Raw genomic sequence first — 16508 nt, 5'->3', positions numbered from 1 at the left:
AGAAGAATAGAAGAATAATTTCTGTGTTGTAAAAAAAATAAGATTCATTCTTAATTGTTGGGACGGCATACGTGCAAAATAATACAGGTAGAAATACTAAAATTAATTTATTAAATAATATCACAGGATAGCGGCGATAAGTCTCCAAGATTCGAAGTTAGTTAAGTACTGGTTAAGGAATTGTTTGGCATCGTGTTCATGCTGAGCGGCAATGTATTTGCTGAATCTTGTAAGATAGTCTGCCAACAAGTCTTCTATCATGGCGTTCAGGATGTCGTCTATGTTGCCGTCGAATTCTGTTCTAGACTGTAACGATAGTGAGAGATATATAAATAAACTTACATAACTATTAGAGTAAACGTGATTTAGTAAAAGGAACAATGTTATAAAAAATAATTTAAAAAAAGTTCTACATTAAAATAGCGCATAACATCTTTGGGTAACTTTTTTGTTATGCTTTTCGGTTGGAATTACAGGTCTAATGAAGTGTGAAGTAATACTCCTGTGAAGAAGTGAGTATACTAGCTGCCACACGCGACTCCGAATGCGCGGAAATTAGAAAAACTCAGTAGCCTATGTTTTCTTTCAGACTACGTTCTATATCTATGCAATCTAATAAACATCCATCAAAACATTCCAATTTATATTATTAGTAAGATTGGAACGAATTGGAATCTGCTACTATTACTAAAATCATTGAAATAATTCCATTGTTTTTGCAATCTCACAATGTAACGTTATCATATTAATATTTTCAATATTGCTTGATTAAATCGCAGTCGGCAGATAGTGAGATGTGTAAAATAGATAATAGAAACACTCAAGATTCTAATCAGTGTAGAACAAAGGCGAAAATCCGCAAATTACGTCTATCATTTGAAGAGTAAATAGTTTATTATTTTAAAGACAAACTTCAGTAAGTAAATATTATTTACCAAATAAAAGATGAGACAAAGACAACAGCAGTATTGAGTAGAAATCAACGCAAATTTATAGTAGGCAAAATGCAGAAACGCGTGATTATAAGAAGAAGATTAAATCGAGATGTTTGAACAGCATGAGTGGATTCAAGACGATGTAGATTTTTACTTCGATATTTTGAGCAGTGCCAAATTTCAGCGGTAGGCTTTGTAGATTAGTTTCCTCTTTATAAAACTACGTGACACAATTATCTAATACGTATGCATATAAACTTACCACGATAGTATCAACTTCGAATTGTGGATGAATAAATCTATCTATTAGTATGGATTTACCATCGGCTGATTGTCTTAGATAAATTTTGCTTCGGAATATTAAATCGTGCGCTTCAATGCTGCAAAAATATACCTATTTAATGGTACATACTTTGTATTTGTTTATAGATTAATTATGAAATAAAACAAAGTATCTTTTAATTTAAAAATAGTGACCAAAAAGCGCAATTCTTACTTTAAAAAACCGTTTCCTAACAAAGGGAAAATGCTGTAAATGTCTCCGGCCATAACATATCTTTCTGTAACAAACATATAATTATTATATTTAGATGACGTCATAGCTTGGTAATATGGTTGTCCGTCCATGACTCCCAAAGGCAACCCCAAATTTAAGATTTAAGTATACTAACCAGATAGCAAAGATAGTAAAGGAAATCTCATATTCAGCTCTAATGAGATATCTTCCTTATCAAATGTTGTGTCAAGTATTTCAAAATCCCCCAGTCCAAGGAATGTCATATTATATAGTTCAGATTGTATCCTAGAAAATAAAAGTAAATATAAAAGCGATACTTTCAATAATCTACCACGTGTATGCGTACTTGGTTAACGAACATTTTAGTTAACCTGCCACATTCAAAGGTTACTATAACAAATCCTTTTAAAAAAGTCTAGTAAATAATTTAATCTCTATAAATAGATATACCATTACTTGGAAATTGTTGCTTTAGCCTCGTTCCGATGATACCGAACCTTTGACATTTCTGACTGTTAATTATTATTTGAATCCTTACCACCGCTACCAACCGCAACCGTCACCAAAAAAAGAGGCATAAAATACCACGGCTTAGCCTGACTATGTATAGAGGTTGACTTCTTATAATTCACTGGATTTAATATAAGAAATCAAAATCTCAGGGACTGCATACTGTATAGTAATCTGAGCGTTGGAGCGTGAATTTAGTCAACTTACGTAAACCCATTGCTAGTATAATTAATTTCCTGATGTTCGATTTGCAGTGGATCTAATATAGGCACGTCGTTAGTAGCACTGCCTTCTTTTATCAGTAACCTTAGTAATTCGAAAAGTTGTCTTAATACGGCATCTACTAGGAATCGATTACATTTCAAGTTACCATCTGAAACAAATTTATAGACGTTTATTGATCCACAATTTTTTTACAATTACTTAGTACTATAAAATATAATACATAAAACAATAGCATTATAAGAAAATAGGTAGATATATAGGCTCTTAGTAGTTTTTTTTTACCCATTTCTCAGATAACTGATTGTAGAGGGATGAGGCTAAAAACAGTTCTTACGAAAATTCTGAATTTTTAATTAATATTTATCAACAGTATCAGTTTTTAATTTTGAAAATAGAATTCGCATAAATATACATATGTAAAGTTACGTACCATCAATTTTCGCGTTTGTAAAAGAAACTGCAAGGAACAAAACCACTAATATAATTTTCATTTTAACACTGACACTATGATGTATAAATAATTGAAATGGCCCATTGATATACCATATATATCAACGTCTGGCCGTGGCTTAATTCACTAATCTAGAGGATATCGATATCTGTGTTAAGGTTTCGAAACCAGGATTCTGTTATCGACTAATCTAGGTCGTAGTTCGATGACCTAAATAATAATAAAAATATTGTTTAGTCTATTCGTCTGCGGTCATTACTTTTATAGGGTTAAGACTATTTGAATACATTTTATGGTTTTTAAAATCTATTGTTTGTACCGTATGTCAACAGATGTGCTTGAATTTAACCTAATTTATTGTTTAATTGTTTGCCTGAAGCAAAAACGTATTTTATTTCTAGATAACTCAATTAATAATGGTACTTACTATCATTTTAGGACTTTACATATGCGTACAATGATGCAGTTCATACATAAATTCTTATATCAATTAAGTATCTAGAAAGTTCGATACAAAAACTATGAATAATATTATTATAAAATTACTTAAATACTCTGATGATTCTTTTATGATTTACTTTTTGTAATTTAAACGATTGATTTGCTCTCGTCTGTACAAGCATTTTAATTAAATTAATTTTCCCATGACGATAAAGGCTAGTGACCGACAATGGTTGCATGGGTTTTTGTGTCCTTGACACAGTTAACAACGTATGTACTGAATACGTTTACTGTTGGCATATCGGCGCTCCCATCTAAGACTTCATCCATGGTAAGGTCACATTACTTTAGGCGTCGCTACAACGAGGCGAATTGCTGAAAAAGGGCCCCGGAGATGTTTTATCTCCCGATTAAACGTTTATTAATAGCCCGTGACTCACAGTGCGAGATTAGAACTGTTTACACAAACTCTAGTTCAATGCCGTTCTGTAGAAACAACATGCTTTTAAGATCTTGACAGTAATTTGATTTTTATCGTAATTTGACTATTTTAAACGTGAATCCTTTGTTTTCTAAAGAGTATTCAGCCTGTCTCCAACCACGTATATATCTTACTGTAATTGAGGTCTGCTCAATCTGTCCCAATCGATCGATTCTTCGTAATTTGGATCATCATCGTTTGGTATTAATTACACAAGTTCTCATCTACTTGTATTATAGTAAATTTTGATTCTATTTCACTTTGAAATTTATTTATCGAAAAGTAGGATACACGTTGTCATTTTTAGTATATTCCATGCCTCCCCAGCAGACAAAATATGTCAGTACAATAGCAATGGATTGTTAACTCTAGATTTATTGCTGTGCATATTTATGTCCTACGGTTGAATGATTCAGTACAAGCGGCGCCAGATGACGAATATAATTAAAATCAAAGTTTTAACAAATGTCACTTTAAGCAATCCATTTAATGTATGTGACATGTTCATTAAGTTTTTGGCGCCATCTTTAAAATGAAGGCAGATTTTGATACTAGAAACGACCTTTCCTGTAAACCAATACAATTAGTTTTCTGTAAATCAATATATGTTATAGTTCGTTTAATACGTTTCGAGTTTAGACAGACGTTGCTCTCATTAAATTTGTTTTAGCGTATCGTAATTTAAAGTTTTATAAATAGGTCGATGATCTTGTAGAGTCCAAGGGAACTGAGACTCTGTGTAATTAAATGACATGTGTAATACAGACAGCTGACAAACGATTTTTACGCTTCTCATTACGTTTATTTCGGCAATGACCAATTCTTCTTGCTTCATTACGCACGTGATATCTTATTACATTTCAAATTTAGGTCATCAGACGTGTTAAAGTGATGGCATGTTATTATTGAACAGGAACAAATTGGTGCACTTATGATTTGATGTGACCTTGCAGATTCGTCGTCGACTAAGGAAAAATACGTATCATCATCATCATCAGCTCACTATACATTCCCACCGAGGGGCTCGGAGCCTACCCTAAGTTAAGGGTGATTAGGCCATAGTCAACCACGCTGGCCAAGTGCGGGTTGGTTGACTTCACACATGTCTTTTAATTTCTTCTCAGATGTGTGCAGGTTGCATCACGATGTTTTCCTTCACCGTAAGAACGTCGGATAAATGTATAATACATATGTAAATCGGAAATCGAAAAACACATTGGTACATGGCGGGATTCGAACCCAGGACCTGCAGATTGCAAGTCAAGTGCTTGACCCCTGAGCCACCGACGCTCTATACGTAAATACGTATACCTTTACCAAATTAGTGTTCCTATGTGTACATAAAATGCGTTGTAACGTTGTACATAGGTGTCCAAATTTTTACAAAATTTGTTTTATTTTTCATTTTTTTTGGAGTCCTAACCTTATCTGTAAGTAAGAATACTCTGTAGAAAATATATGTTCCCTATAGTAAAGGTGTTATATTTTAAGTCGGAAAAATGCGAGACATAAATTCAGTAGTATAATTAAGGATAGGTACGAGGGGGTGAAATGTTTACAAAATTAGCCAACAGTATTATATGAACTAAGACCAGATTTATATTTTTTTAACACTGTGGGCTGTTTATTTCAAAACCTGCCTGCCTGGTAACACTGTACACATTTTACTTTTTGTTTACGCTGAAAAATTGCAACTAAGGAATTCCATGTTATTTCAGTACATATTCATATGTTTATGTATTCAAGTATTTACTGACCTTTTTACATCTGTTTTGTTCGTGAACTTCGCCCTAAGAAATTCCTTACATCGTCGCCATACATATTGAACTTGCTAACAATGTAATATTCCTTTATTTCCACAACATATGAAATTGATTATACAAATGCATAAATATAACTTAAAATAATCTTTGTTACTATTGTAAATATTGAAATAAAATTAGGATGTTACCAAGGATATAAAAACAAGAAAGTAAAGTGTGTGAATAAAAGGTCTGGGTAGCCCGGAAATGAGACGGGAAATGAAACGACAAAGCAAAGACTAATACGAACTAAAAGCCACTTGCTAAAGCCGGAATAAATGCTTCAAAGCACAAAGCATAATGAAAAGTGCATTATTGCATTCTATTGCATGTATGCTCTGATAAATGTTTAACAAAACTATTAGCTAGACTCTTCAATTCATCGGTCAGATACCCAATTAGTTTGGGCTGAATATTCGGCGGCTTACAATCTATGGTTCACCACTATTTATTCTACTCACACAGATTTCGTCTCGATCAGTTCTCGCGCCGACCTCAACGACATACGTGAAGTGACGTAAAAGCCCGCCAACGAATTTTCAATATTTAAAATATGTAACCATTGTAAAAGGAACAAATATAAGAAAAATTTACAAATTCACAAATAATTAACTTCCGAATTTTGGGGTGCATTTTAAAGAACAAAACAATGGCTAAGAATATTTTTAGAATTGTAGTAATTTTCTTTTTAATTTCTTATGCTGTATTTACAACAGTTTTTGGAGCTCCCGCGAATTCGTACTGTAAGTGATTTTTTTTTTAATTTTCATTTTTATAATCATAGTGATAAATAGCTTCGGCAAAATCTTTGAAATTTTAACAAAGATGTAAACAAACTGTAGATTAGATAATATTAAGGTGTGAGGCTCTTGAAAATATTGTCTGTTTGTGGTTTTTAGAGCTCGAGCTATATACATTTAGTATTATACAGTGAAACTTTCAAGCTTCAATTTTCTAAGGTTGTATTTTGTATTTCACAAGTTAATACAATATTTATTGCTTATTCTACTAATTTTTATTTAATTATTGATTATTTAAATAGAAGCAGACAGGCATACGTAAAATATTTTACGCCGAAGTAAGCTTTGAAAAGACTTGTTGAGAAAAATAGGTGTCGCCAATTATTACAATGTTCAACACATTGTAATAAGTCTAATAGAAATGTTACAATTGACTAGTAATTGACACGCATATTTGGTCTGGATTCTTTTGTTTTGACGGAATGCTTTTAGCTAAAAACTTATATTAAAAACCAAACAACGGGCGCACAATGGAGAAACACAGTTTAACTTTTATCGTGAAAAATAAACTCTTTTGATGATAATGCTAAGACAAATAAATTTTATGATACTTCTTCAATATATATTAAAGATAACTCTCTGATTAAAAAAGCCACAGATCAGGCTTTTATTTTCAAGAAACAGTATAAAAATGTTGAAATTTTTTGGTTATTTTGCAGTACGTGGACCACACTACACGATTAGTAACTCAGAGGGTCGCAATCAGCCGTTCATAGAGGTCCGCAACTCAACGTACCACGGTGCAGGGCCGCGAGAAGAGGCGCGTGCCATGTGCTCGGTTAAGACCCATGAAGTTGATGCCACTGCTAATGCTACCATCACCAGGCGATTACATGGAGTTGTCACTTCCAGTAAGACAGTACCTCATAAAATAATTATCAGCAACAAAATATAGCATAATTGACCAAAAGACACCAGGCAAACCTTCTAATCTTTACCAAATTATAAATCCATTGTGATAGATCGGTTTGGCTATATTACCGTAGTTTTCCACACTATCTCAGATCCGCTACAATAGATGCCGTTCTTCGAATCAGAGTATCAGCAGTGGAATTCAACGGTTTACTATAAAAATGTATGGTAAATAATTAAGAACCTCACGATGTTATATACATTTAAACGCATGAGATTTATGAGCAGACGAAACGATGTTAGGTAATATTTTGATGTACAACTCTGACGAAATCTATTCGGATCACTCGCCGGCATACCGCAAGCGTAATGGACCATGGCATTAGTCAATAGGCGCATTCGTTGCACAAGAATAGTGATTAATTATTTGTTTGTTATTTATTTAAATCTTTTACGATGTTCCCAGTATCATATGTTTAGTTCAAAAGTTTAAGCATGTTTCTAGATGTAAGCAATCATTTTTTAATCTGGAGATTCGTTTTACGGTCGCATATCTCACAAATTAAACAAATGAAAGTTAAAAAAACAATCTTCGAGAAATGAATATGATTTATTGAATTGTCTAATCTCCAGCCGTTTGGTCATCCTTGACGTCTGTTGTTAAACCCGTCCGTTTTATTTATACCATAATGTTTACTTCCTGTTTGTTTAGGGGAATTGCACTCTTCAATCCAGCGTTTGGAGGTGATCATCTTCGGTCAGATGCAGCAGGTGTGGGCGAGTCTGGACGCGCTGAGGGCGCAGTTAGCGAGCGCGGGCACGGGCATAGCGCACACGTACCCTGACCGAAGAACTGTGTCGTTCAGATTTAAACCTAACGGAATGTAACGTAAAACAATGTTTGTGTATCATGTATGATATACTAAATAACATTAGTTTTTTATTTTATATGCCAATTTGAAATTAAATTAAAAAAAATATTTTATAATTTGAAAAGAACCATTTATTTCGAGACAGTAAAATGTGTATACATTTTGCAATTACAGCTAAATACTTCTGCTGTATATGAATAACATTAAAATGCTGTAAATTAAGAAAAGGGCAAATAAATAAAAGTCAACAATTAAAATAAAGTTCGATTTATTAACAATTAGTAACTGAATTAATCAGCGGGTTTGCCCGGCGGGCACTAAGCCGCCCGGTCGGGCAATAACAATTAAACGAGTGCATTCGTTAGTTACAAAAGTTAAGTCTACAAACTAGATGCAGTATTAATAAATATTAACAAAATAAACAAAATGTATATCAACTTACAATAACATCGGAATGTACTTCAGATAAAGTATTTCGAATTCAAAGAAAATTGCAAAGCTACAATTGTGAAGAAAATCAGATGTTTAATAAAAATGTTTGTAAAACCTTTCAATAATTTAAATGGTACTTATCGTTGGTTTCTGAGATCAAAGTATAAAATATCGTCAACCCTATCATTATTTTTGACAAAACAGAGACAGCAGTATGTTTCAAACGGGGATAATAGTCTCAGAAACCCACGGTAAGTTTTGAAATAGCATAGAGCAGTGTTACCATGTCAAAGATTAAAGTGCAAATTGTTCCATAAATACAAAGTTGACATAAAAAGATCAGATCTTTATATGGTAATAGCAACACTATATCCTATATCCATTGTATCCAATCCATATACCCTGATATTAAATTTATTATGCCGTATACCATACGTGATATGTAATTTTTAATTAAATACCAAAATATTATTAAATCTAAAGAATAAATAATAGAAATCGATACAAAAATATAAGAAATTAATTCAGACTTGTAAACGTTAATATAAAAGATTAGCGGAATATTGGTTATGGCTAACACGAAATAGCGAGATTCACTGACCTCTATAAATGGATTGGCTATACGACGTTATATTTTGTGCCTATTTGATTTTCATTTGGCGCTGTTCGTTGTGGTCGGTAGCGGTGGCGTGGATTGGAACTAATAATATAGATAGGATTAACTGTCACGTAACAGACTCTTCGTAGTAAAAGCAATCACTTCCAAGCAATCGCCTATCCATTTGTAGAGATTAGTGGCGAGATTTTACAACAGATCTTACTAAATAGGATATTTACTTTATAATGGCGGGCGATGGTTATTAAATTTAATATAAGTTGCCGATAGCTGCAAGTACACTTTTATGTGATAGACCGAGTTGTTCATTTAACATTTTACGAAAAGGTCAATGAACTTCGTAATATTTGAGGTTGGAATATAACATTAAATTGCTCTGATTGATTTGTAGATTTGATTATTTGTTACAAGTATGAGATTTTACTGAAGTTTTTGAACGCAAGGCATGAAATAACAAACGTACACCAGAAGTCTTCCTTAATGTGTGACGGAACTAAATACTAGCCGATGTATCTTGTCCGTATTAGACTCGGTCGATAATTTGTAGGCAAAGGGCTAGGTCCAGGGCTAGGGCTAGGGCGTAATGGTCTGAAGGTATCTGCGCAGCTCCTCCTGCGTGTCGAAGATCATGACTGGGAAGGGCGAGCCGGGCACGTGCCGCCCCGCCCAGCGCACCTCCACGCGGTAGTCGCCGGGCTCGGTGGGGGAAAACTGAAAAATTAAATAAACAAATAATTAACACGGAAGAAAGCATACAAGAAGTAAGAATAATTAATTTCAAAACTTAGCATGATTTTAAAAGGATTTCCGAAAATGTACGAACAATGCTCATAATATGATCTATAACAGACAGACAATTAAGGTTTGGGTAACTGCTTTTTTACTTCAAATACGCGTGTATTGTATTGCAATCTAGCGTATTTCTCAGTTTTTTTTTAATTCAATGACGCTTACTCTATGTTACCAACCATAGTTGCTTATTCTATGTGTAAGTTTACTTGTTAGGTTACCTTGCAGAGTATGGTGCGGTCTTTCTGACTCTCGCGTTGCATCTCTACGCGGAAGGCACCCTTGGGTCCACGCACGCGCACGGTCAGCTGTCCGGCGCCGGCGCCGCGCGTGTCGCACAGGAACCGCGACTGGAACGTCGCCAGCACGCCCGGCTCCACGCCCGGACCGTACACGCGGACCTACATGTAATAATAAACAAAATATTATTGATAGAACGCAAACATAATCTAAAACTCCACTTAATAATTCAATAGCCTATATTTGTTAAGGATAAGTAATCATTACTTAGCATTAGGTTTCTTAAAAGAAGTCTGATCATCATTAAAGGACATAAATATCATTTCACTTACATATTTTTCTCAAAATTGTACAAAGTTTAGATCAGATCAAGAAAATGCAAAAAAATACCATATAACACCACAACCTTTTATAGTAAGTTATTTAATCTGAGGGAACGTACCTTAGAGGGGTCGGGTGCGCCGGCGACCTTGAGCACGAAGGGCGAGCCGGGCACGTGCGCGCCGGCGAACTGCACGCTCAGCACGTGCCGGCCCGCCTCCGCCGGCTTCACGCTCAGAGTGAACGTGCCGTCACCGTGCTCGTACAGCTCGCAGTACGCAACCTATATGACAGCCAATATAAGTCACTAGATCCAACTGATTATTCTCCTATAACACTTCAGGAAGAAGCTCATCAATAGTTGTATGAATGAACAAAAAAAATATATACAAGTGACAGCGCCCTCTTTCGTAAGACGGATATAATTCACTTATAGTGGTTAGTACGTGATATTATAGTATTTAGATATTTTGGGCGCTCATAAATTCGTGCAAATCGTTCTACAAAACATAATTTTATATGTAGCCGGGCGTAGCAATATGCGAGGGGAGGGCACTGCACAGCACGCTGATGACCTTGGATCGTCTTCATATTTTGATAACTGTAATACCTTGTTGGGTCCGGTGCAGTGCGCGGTGAGTTCTCCAGGGCCAGCGCGGCGCGTGTCTATCCAACTGCGCATCTCGCGGCCCACCACGCCGCCCGCCAGCCCCGCGCCCGAGCATACAACGCGCGCCGCCTCGCCCCCACCACCCTCGCCGCCACCACCGCCACCGCCGCCAGCCACAACACTCACAGTCAGCGGACAACCTGATACACATACAGTTATTGAACTATATTATTACAGAAATGTTTAGAAATAAGTTAAAGAATTTAAATAAAGAGGAACCTTACTCAATAGTAATGATTAATTCTATCTTTAAATTGATAATTGCCTTTTGATTGATATTTGATAAACCTTTAATTAATAAACCTTTTTATAATAAAATAATTGATAAACCTTTGACAAGTCTTCCGGCCCACAGTACGCGTAGCTGATGTTCGCCGGCGCGGCGCGGCGTGTACGAGGCGCGCCACAGGCCAGGTCCTGCCGCCGCCAGAGCCACCGGCACCGCACTGCCGTCCGGAGCACTCAATGATGCCTCGGGCGCGCCTGGACCAGCTGCGCTACCGTCTGAAAAGGTATCAAAGAAATAGTATAAACTATCGTAAATAAAAACGACTTGATCGTAAATATATCATAACTAGATATGTTGCCTAACTATTTAATCATTTATGTTAAATTAAACGTTGGTTGGTGAAAGGATTATGGTCACGTAAGATGTTAAGTGTAAGCTAAACTAAGTACGAACCTATAGTGAAGACGGCGGGCGTGTGCGGTGCGGCGTGGGCAAGACCACGGCCGGCGAGCGCGACACGATCAGCGGCGGGGCCGGAAGCGAGAGCGCGGCGCGGCGCCCCGCCCACCAGCGCGCCGTTATACGTAAGCTCCAGCTCCTGCTCGCCGCTAGCTCCCTCCGCAGCTGACAGCGTCACCACAGCACGGCCCGACACCGTTTCCACACCTGGCAAAATAAGATACACAATATAAAATAAGAAGTTTTTCAAAAAAAAAATAATTAAAAGATACACTTTACACATGATTATAAAGTGACTTACGTTGATGCCTGCCGGCCAGCAGGCACTCGAGCGTGCCAGGTCCAGCGTTGCTGATGTCCAGCACGAGCTTGGAGGGCGCACGCACCCGACCTGAGTTGTCCGCGCCCCACCCACCCACGGGCACTATGGCAGACGTGTCTATCACCTAGAACCAATGAAATAATTAAAACCTACATTTATTTCATTCTTCAAACTCTAATCGGTTTACGAGATATTTAAACAAATTAAAGCGAGATGGCACGTCGCTCAGAATATTACTCCTGTTCACCAAGTGCCAAATCAAATATCGATAAGTGTGCTTACCTTAACTGAGAAGGGGCTGCCAGGTAGTGGACCTGTGCTGGTGAATATCCTGACTTCGTAAAGGCCGACGACAAGTGGTATGTACGCGCACAGCCACTCGCGCGCCGCGCCCGCCACCACGCGACACTCCAGGAGACCGGAATCCGTCTCCTCCTCCTTGCTGTCCGTCAGTCTTTCCACCTGGATTTTTTTTTAATTAGTTTAATATTGTTTAACAGGAAAATTAGACATCCAATGGCAATGGCATGTCGCATCCATATTGAAGTTAAAGAATGTGTATACCTGTACAGTGGGTGTGGCGTCGTCAGCGCAGTGTATGGTGAAAGCGGCTTCCTTGCCAACGTGCGCATGCGCCAGTCCCGTGCCCAGGCAACGTGCCGCCGCACTGCTGCGCGCGCTCAGCACGCCCAGTGATACTGGACTGCCCAGGACAGCCGCTCCTAGTACAACATTATTAAGTTACTAGCAGTAGTCCGCGTCTCCGTCCGCGATTAAAAATATAATAGCCTATGTGTTCTTCTAGACTATGTTCTATATGTATGCCAAATTTAATTGACATCCCTTTAGCCGTTTAAATACAAAAGATATTGAAAGCACTACTTTAATGAATCAACTGTATCAGCATGTGCAATTTTATAATGTCGTTAAAATGAAATAATTATAAAGAAAATGTAATAAACTAGTCATAGTATTTACCTCCGTATGTGATGTATATGCGGTAGTGTGCGGGCATGGCGGGGCGCAGTCGCACGCGGTGCGTGTGCGCATCCTCGCGCACGTCGACGGGCACGCGCACGCGCACGTGTGGCTCGCACACTGCTTCACACACCACCTCTAGCTCGCCCACACCCGCCTCCTTTGTGTCCACTACATTCACAAACAAAATATTCATTACTCTGTAAACAGTAAACCGTTTTATTATAAAGAAAATTAGGCAAAGATGTCGCATGAAATAAATATAGATTACCTGTAAAATTGATTGGAGTCTGCGCGATAATATTCCCAGTTGGAAGACCGGAGACTATGACTCTATTGGGGTCGAATGATTCACACGTGAATGGACTGCCGGTGACGGGTTTCGAAAGATGCAAGACCTCTGGAAATAGAATATAACATATGTCACTTAATAACCATCTCCCTCATTTTCTATGGAACAAAGAGATAGCAATAGTGTTTATATAGAAGTAGAGTTTATATTTACCAATGTTGCTCTGTCCAACTTCGGTGATGGTGAACTCTGCTTGCAGCAGGCCGGACTTGGTCTGGTAGCAGCGCACAGGCAACGCGCGCGCGCCCGGACCTGACACCACCACGTCAAACTCCCGCGCCGCACGTCCCAGCGTGTCAATACTGAACGATGATACTTTGCCCACTTGCGCCTGGTATAGTCCTAGCCCTGATGCTGCCACCTGGAATCAAAATTTAAAAAAAAACATAGAAATACAAAAATAAAAAAAGTATTATAGTATTCCTTTATATTTAACGACTTCGCATAATAATGATAAAATAAAAGTTAATGATTTTTTTTGTTCTTTTAAAATTATCATGACCAAAAGTGACAGTAGCACCAAATTACTCTATAATTTATTTGGAAGGGTCTTGTTATGGAGTAAATGTGAGGATATCAAGTGTGCGCACCTGCTGTCCGTGGTGCGCGGGCATTACATCGAGCAGCATTGGCTCGCGTGAGACGGGCGCGCCGCTCCACAGCAGAGCGAGGCGGTGCGGCGCCGCGCGTGCTGGATGCCATACCAGCTCCTGTCGCCCGCCGCCGCGCCGCCGTACTGAGTGTGGTACAGTCGCCCCGCCGCATGTCACACGACCAGACAGACGACCGTTACCCGCGTTACTCGTGCTCACTGCAGTTTTATTACGTGTAAGCACAACATCAAAATACATAAACAAATAAAAGTAATTTCTTTATTTTTACTTTTTACTTTGGTGTTACCAGTATTTAAGAAGCCAAGGACTTTCCGTACAAAATATTATACTTGAGTTTAGAGACACGTTTGATATTAGTTTTTATTGTTGTTAAGGTTAGCTAAGGCTAACAAAAGATCTTAAGACACATTTTCTTGTTCCAAATATCAATCATCATTAGTTGACTTTTTTAAAAGGGAGTAAAACACAGTAGCAATAATTGTTATGAACACTACATTCGGTAACAACTTACCAGTTATTAATGCAGGACGATGGGCGACAGCATCGCCGATAGATAGAACTTTAACAGCGGATGCATCAAGCGCCTCGACTTCTGCTATTGATCCTCTGCTACTCCTCACCACGTATCTGCCAACACGACTAGCTGGGAATGTCAATAGGCCAGAGTCCTCTAAAGTAGCTTCTGCCACTCTGCTTCCTGACGGAGAGATTACTTCTACGTCAGTCAGATTTTCGTCGATTTCCACTGACGCCACACCTCCTGTAAAACATGTCTCATTAGATCTTGTTCGAAGGACCAAACATATTAGTGATCACCTGGTATTTTTTTAAAATAATACATACCTATTTGCACATAAGTCAGTGGTTCGTTAACTCGACACACGAAGGGGCTGCCGGGCACTGCTTGTTCATTAAATGTGACTGAAACGCGATGCGGCTCTCGAGACACGGGCACGAAAGTCACGTCGTAGAGACCGCGAGCTACCGCAACGACCTGAGTAATAAAAATACACGATATAAAAACTGAAATTCAGATTTAAACGTTGGCTTGTTAAAGAATGAATCAACGCACCTCGGCTTTGACGGTGGTAGAAGGGGTAGACACGACTAGTTCCAGCGTGCCTTCGCCTGCGCCCGCCGCGTCCACACTGAAAGTCACCGGTTTGCCCACCTCCACTGCCCGCTCCTCTTCAGCCCCTTCTTCCAGATTTAATCCTTCCAGTGTACCTTCGAGTTCTAAAATACACAAGATAATTTTCTATGATATTTAAAAAAAATAAAATGTAAACATGACTTATAAAAGACAGAAAGATACATCGAGCCGTATATAAGTGATCAGTAAACAACCTCCAGGTCCCAATCCGGTGACACGCACGCGGCGCACGTCGTACACGTTGCAGGTGAAGGGGGAGCCGGGCACGTGGCGGCCGGCGCACGTCACCTGCACGCTGTGCCGGCCCACCGCCTCGGGCGTGTACGTGGCAGTGTAGCGCCCGTCCCCGCCCGCAGACACGCGCGTGCGCACGCTGCTCCCGCCCGGACCCGTCACGTGCACTGTCGGCTCGCCCGCTGCAGTGCAAAGGAAATTATTGCTTTGGATGCCAGGTCGCTAAAATACAAGTCTAGTCTCACTAGTGGAAAAAAGTTTATAGAATTACTACTTATCGCCTGCGACTCCGTCCGCGCAGAATAGAAAAAACGACGTAATAAGTAGAGTAGACTAAGTCTTCCTACAGTCTATATTCTACATCTGTGCCAAATTTAATCAAATTCCGTTGAGCCGTTCCGGAGATACCGTCTAACAAATATCCATCCAATCATCCATCTAAAATTATATTAGAAATATATATATATATATATATATATACAGGGAATATTCTCGTACAAAAAAATTAAGTTTAAATCTTACCGATATATTTTTTCAGATAATAATCAAAAGAACAGATTTTTCTCATATTCTTATTACTATTAAAGAAAGTATTAAAATTTCAACGTTTAAAAAAACTTTTTCAATACACCACGCGACGTTTTCAAGACGTTTCATCAATGAAACAAAGCAAATAATCATCAATTGACTGATTCTATGTTTGTAAATAATTAACAACAAAACAAAAGCATACGAGTATACGAATTGTAAACTACTTTCAATGTAGATGAAATAAGAATGCTGAAAATACACATTTTATAATATTAAGTACGCGATTCTATTAATATCAGGCTTGCTTATCAGAATGCTATTGTACTGCAAATCTATGAGGAAGTATAAATAACCTTATAAGAACATAGTACTTGCGATATCGATATGATAAGTATATATTCACATACAGTTATTTCTTCCGAGTTGGATCACAAACCGTTTACATAGTAACCAGGTTCAATAGACTTGGCCACTCAGGACGCTGGTCTTTCGAGTCGGTCACATTATGATTCGGGGGCACTGTTGCCTATAAATGGATAGGCAATTGAATTATTCAAACTTTCGTGATACATTATACTAAACTGATATATAAACACGGCTAAACACTCACTCACACACTGGGCTCGAAACTAGTCGGTGCCGCCACCGGACGTATATACGTGAATGTTTAGCCGTGTTTATA

The 16508-nt window shown here is 38.1% G+C and overlaps 3 protein-coding genes across 4 annotated transcripts in view; 1 reads left to right on the top strand and 2 right to left on the bottom strand.

Annotated features, from left to right (window-relative positions):
* Nucleotides 1-120: 120 nt before the first annotated feature.
* Nucleotides 121-2700, bottom strand: LOC106116912 (uncharacterized). Its single transcript, XM_013310970.1, has 6 exons — nt 2618-2700; nt 2170-2335; nt 1607-1737; nt 1432-1495; nt 1198-1315; nt 121-306 (listed from the first exon to the last, which is right to left on the bottom strand). The coding sequence occupies exons 1-6, from the start codon at nt 2676-2678 to the stop codon at nt 121-123; spliced, it is 726 nt and encodes a 241-aa protein (XP_013166424.1). The 5' UTR covers nt 2679-2700.
* A 3164-nt stretch (nt 2701-5864) lies between these two features.
* LOC106117100 (uncharacterized) lies at nt 5865-7956 on the top strand. The gene is made up of 3 exons (XM_013311172.1): nt 5865-6105; nt 6822-7013; nt 7727-7956. The coding sequence occupies exons 1-3, from the start codon at nt 6012-6014 to the stop codon at nt 7900-7902; spliced, it is 462 nt and encodes a 153-aa protein (XP_013166626.1). The 5' UTR covers nt 5865-6011; the 3' UTR covers nt 7903-7956.
* Nucleotides 7957-8137: 181 nt separating this feature from the next.
* The window catches only part of jbug (filamin-type immunoglobulin domains fbug), a 59668-nt gene continuing 51297 nt past the window's right edge, over nt 8138-16508 (bottom strand). For both annotated transcript variants that reach the window (XM_013311364.1, XM_013311365.1), the window contains exons 38-54: nt 15256-15477; nt 14981-15144; nt 14752-14902; nt 14420-14668; nt 13885-14105; nt 13448-13655; nt 13214-13342; nt 12943-13113; nt 12529-12686; nt 12247-12426; nt 11944-12088; nt 11637-11849; nt 11285-11458; nt 10895-11094; nt 10406-10567; nt 9945-10124; nt 8138-9645 (exon numbers count right to left, since the gene is read on the bottom strand). In XM_013311364.1, the coding sequence (XP_013166818.1) occupies nt 9508-9645; nt 9945-10124; nt 10406-10567; nt 10895-11094; nt 11285-11458; nt 11637-11849; nt 11944-12088; nt 12247-12426; nt 12529-12686; nt 12943-13113; nt 13214-13342; nt 13448-13655; nt 13885-14105; nt 14420-14668; nt 14752-14902; nt 14981-15144; nt 15256-15477 (3065 nt within the window). In that variant the 3' untranslated portion in view covers nt 8138-9507. The remainder of the gene's footprint in view (nt 9646-9944; nt 10125-10405; nt 10568-10894; nt 11095-11284; nt 11459-11636; nt 11850-11943; nt 12089-12246; nt 12427-12528; nt 12687-12942; nt 13114-13213; nt 13343-13447; nt 13656-13884; nt 14106-14419; nt 14669-14751; nt 14903-14980; nt 15145-15255; nt 15478-16508) is intronic.

The sequence above is a fragment of the Papilio xuthus genome, unplaced genomic scaffold (assembly GCF_000836235.2).
Source record: "Papilio xuthus unplaced genomic scaffold, Pxut_1.1 DF827680.1, whole genome shotgun sequence".
Lineage (NCBI taxonomy): Eukaryota > Metazoa > Arthropoda > Insecta > Lepidoptera > Papilionidae > Papilio > Papilio xuthus.
The sequence above is the reverse complement of the archived record's forward strand: the minus strand, read 5'-3'. Positions and strand labels throughout refer to the sequence as shown.

Coding starts and splice junctions, on each gene's coding strand:
- LOC106116912 (XM_013310970.1), bottom strand. CDS start 2,678: ATGAAAATTATATTAGTGGTTTTGTTCCTTGCAGTTTCTTTTACAAAC. Junction 1,738..2,169: donor TATACTAGCAATGGGTTTAC/GTAAGTTGACTA, acceptor TTTATTTTCTAG/GATACAATCTGAACTATATA. Junction 307..1,197: donor TCGAAGTTGATACTATCGTG/GTAAGTTTATAT, acceptor CTATCGTTACAG/TCTAGAACAGAATTCGACGG.
- LOC106117100 (XM_013311172.1), top strand. CDS start 6,012: ATGGCTAAGAATATTTTTAGAATTGTAGTAATTTTCTTTTTAATTTCT. Junction 6,106..6,821: donor AGCTCCCGCGAATTCGTACT/GTAAGTGATTTT, acceptor GTTATTTTGCAG/TACGTGGACCACACTACACG. Junction 7,014..7,726: donor ACATGGAGTTGTCACTTCCA/GTAAGACAGTAC, acceptor CTGTTTGTTTAG/GGGAATTGCACTCTTCAATC.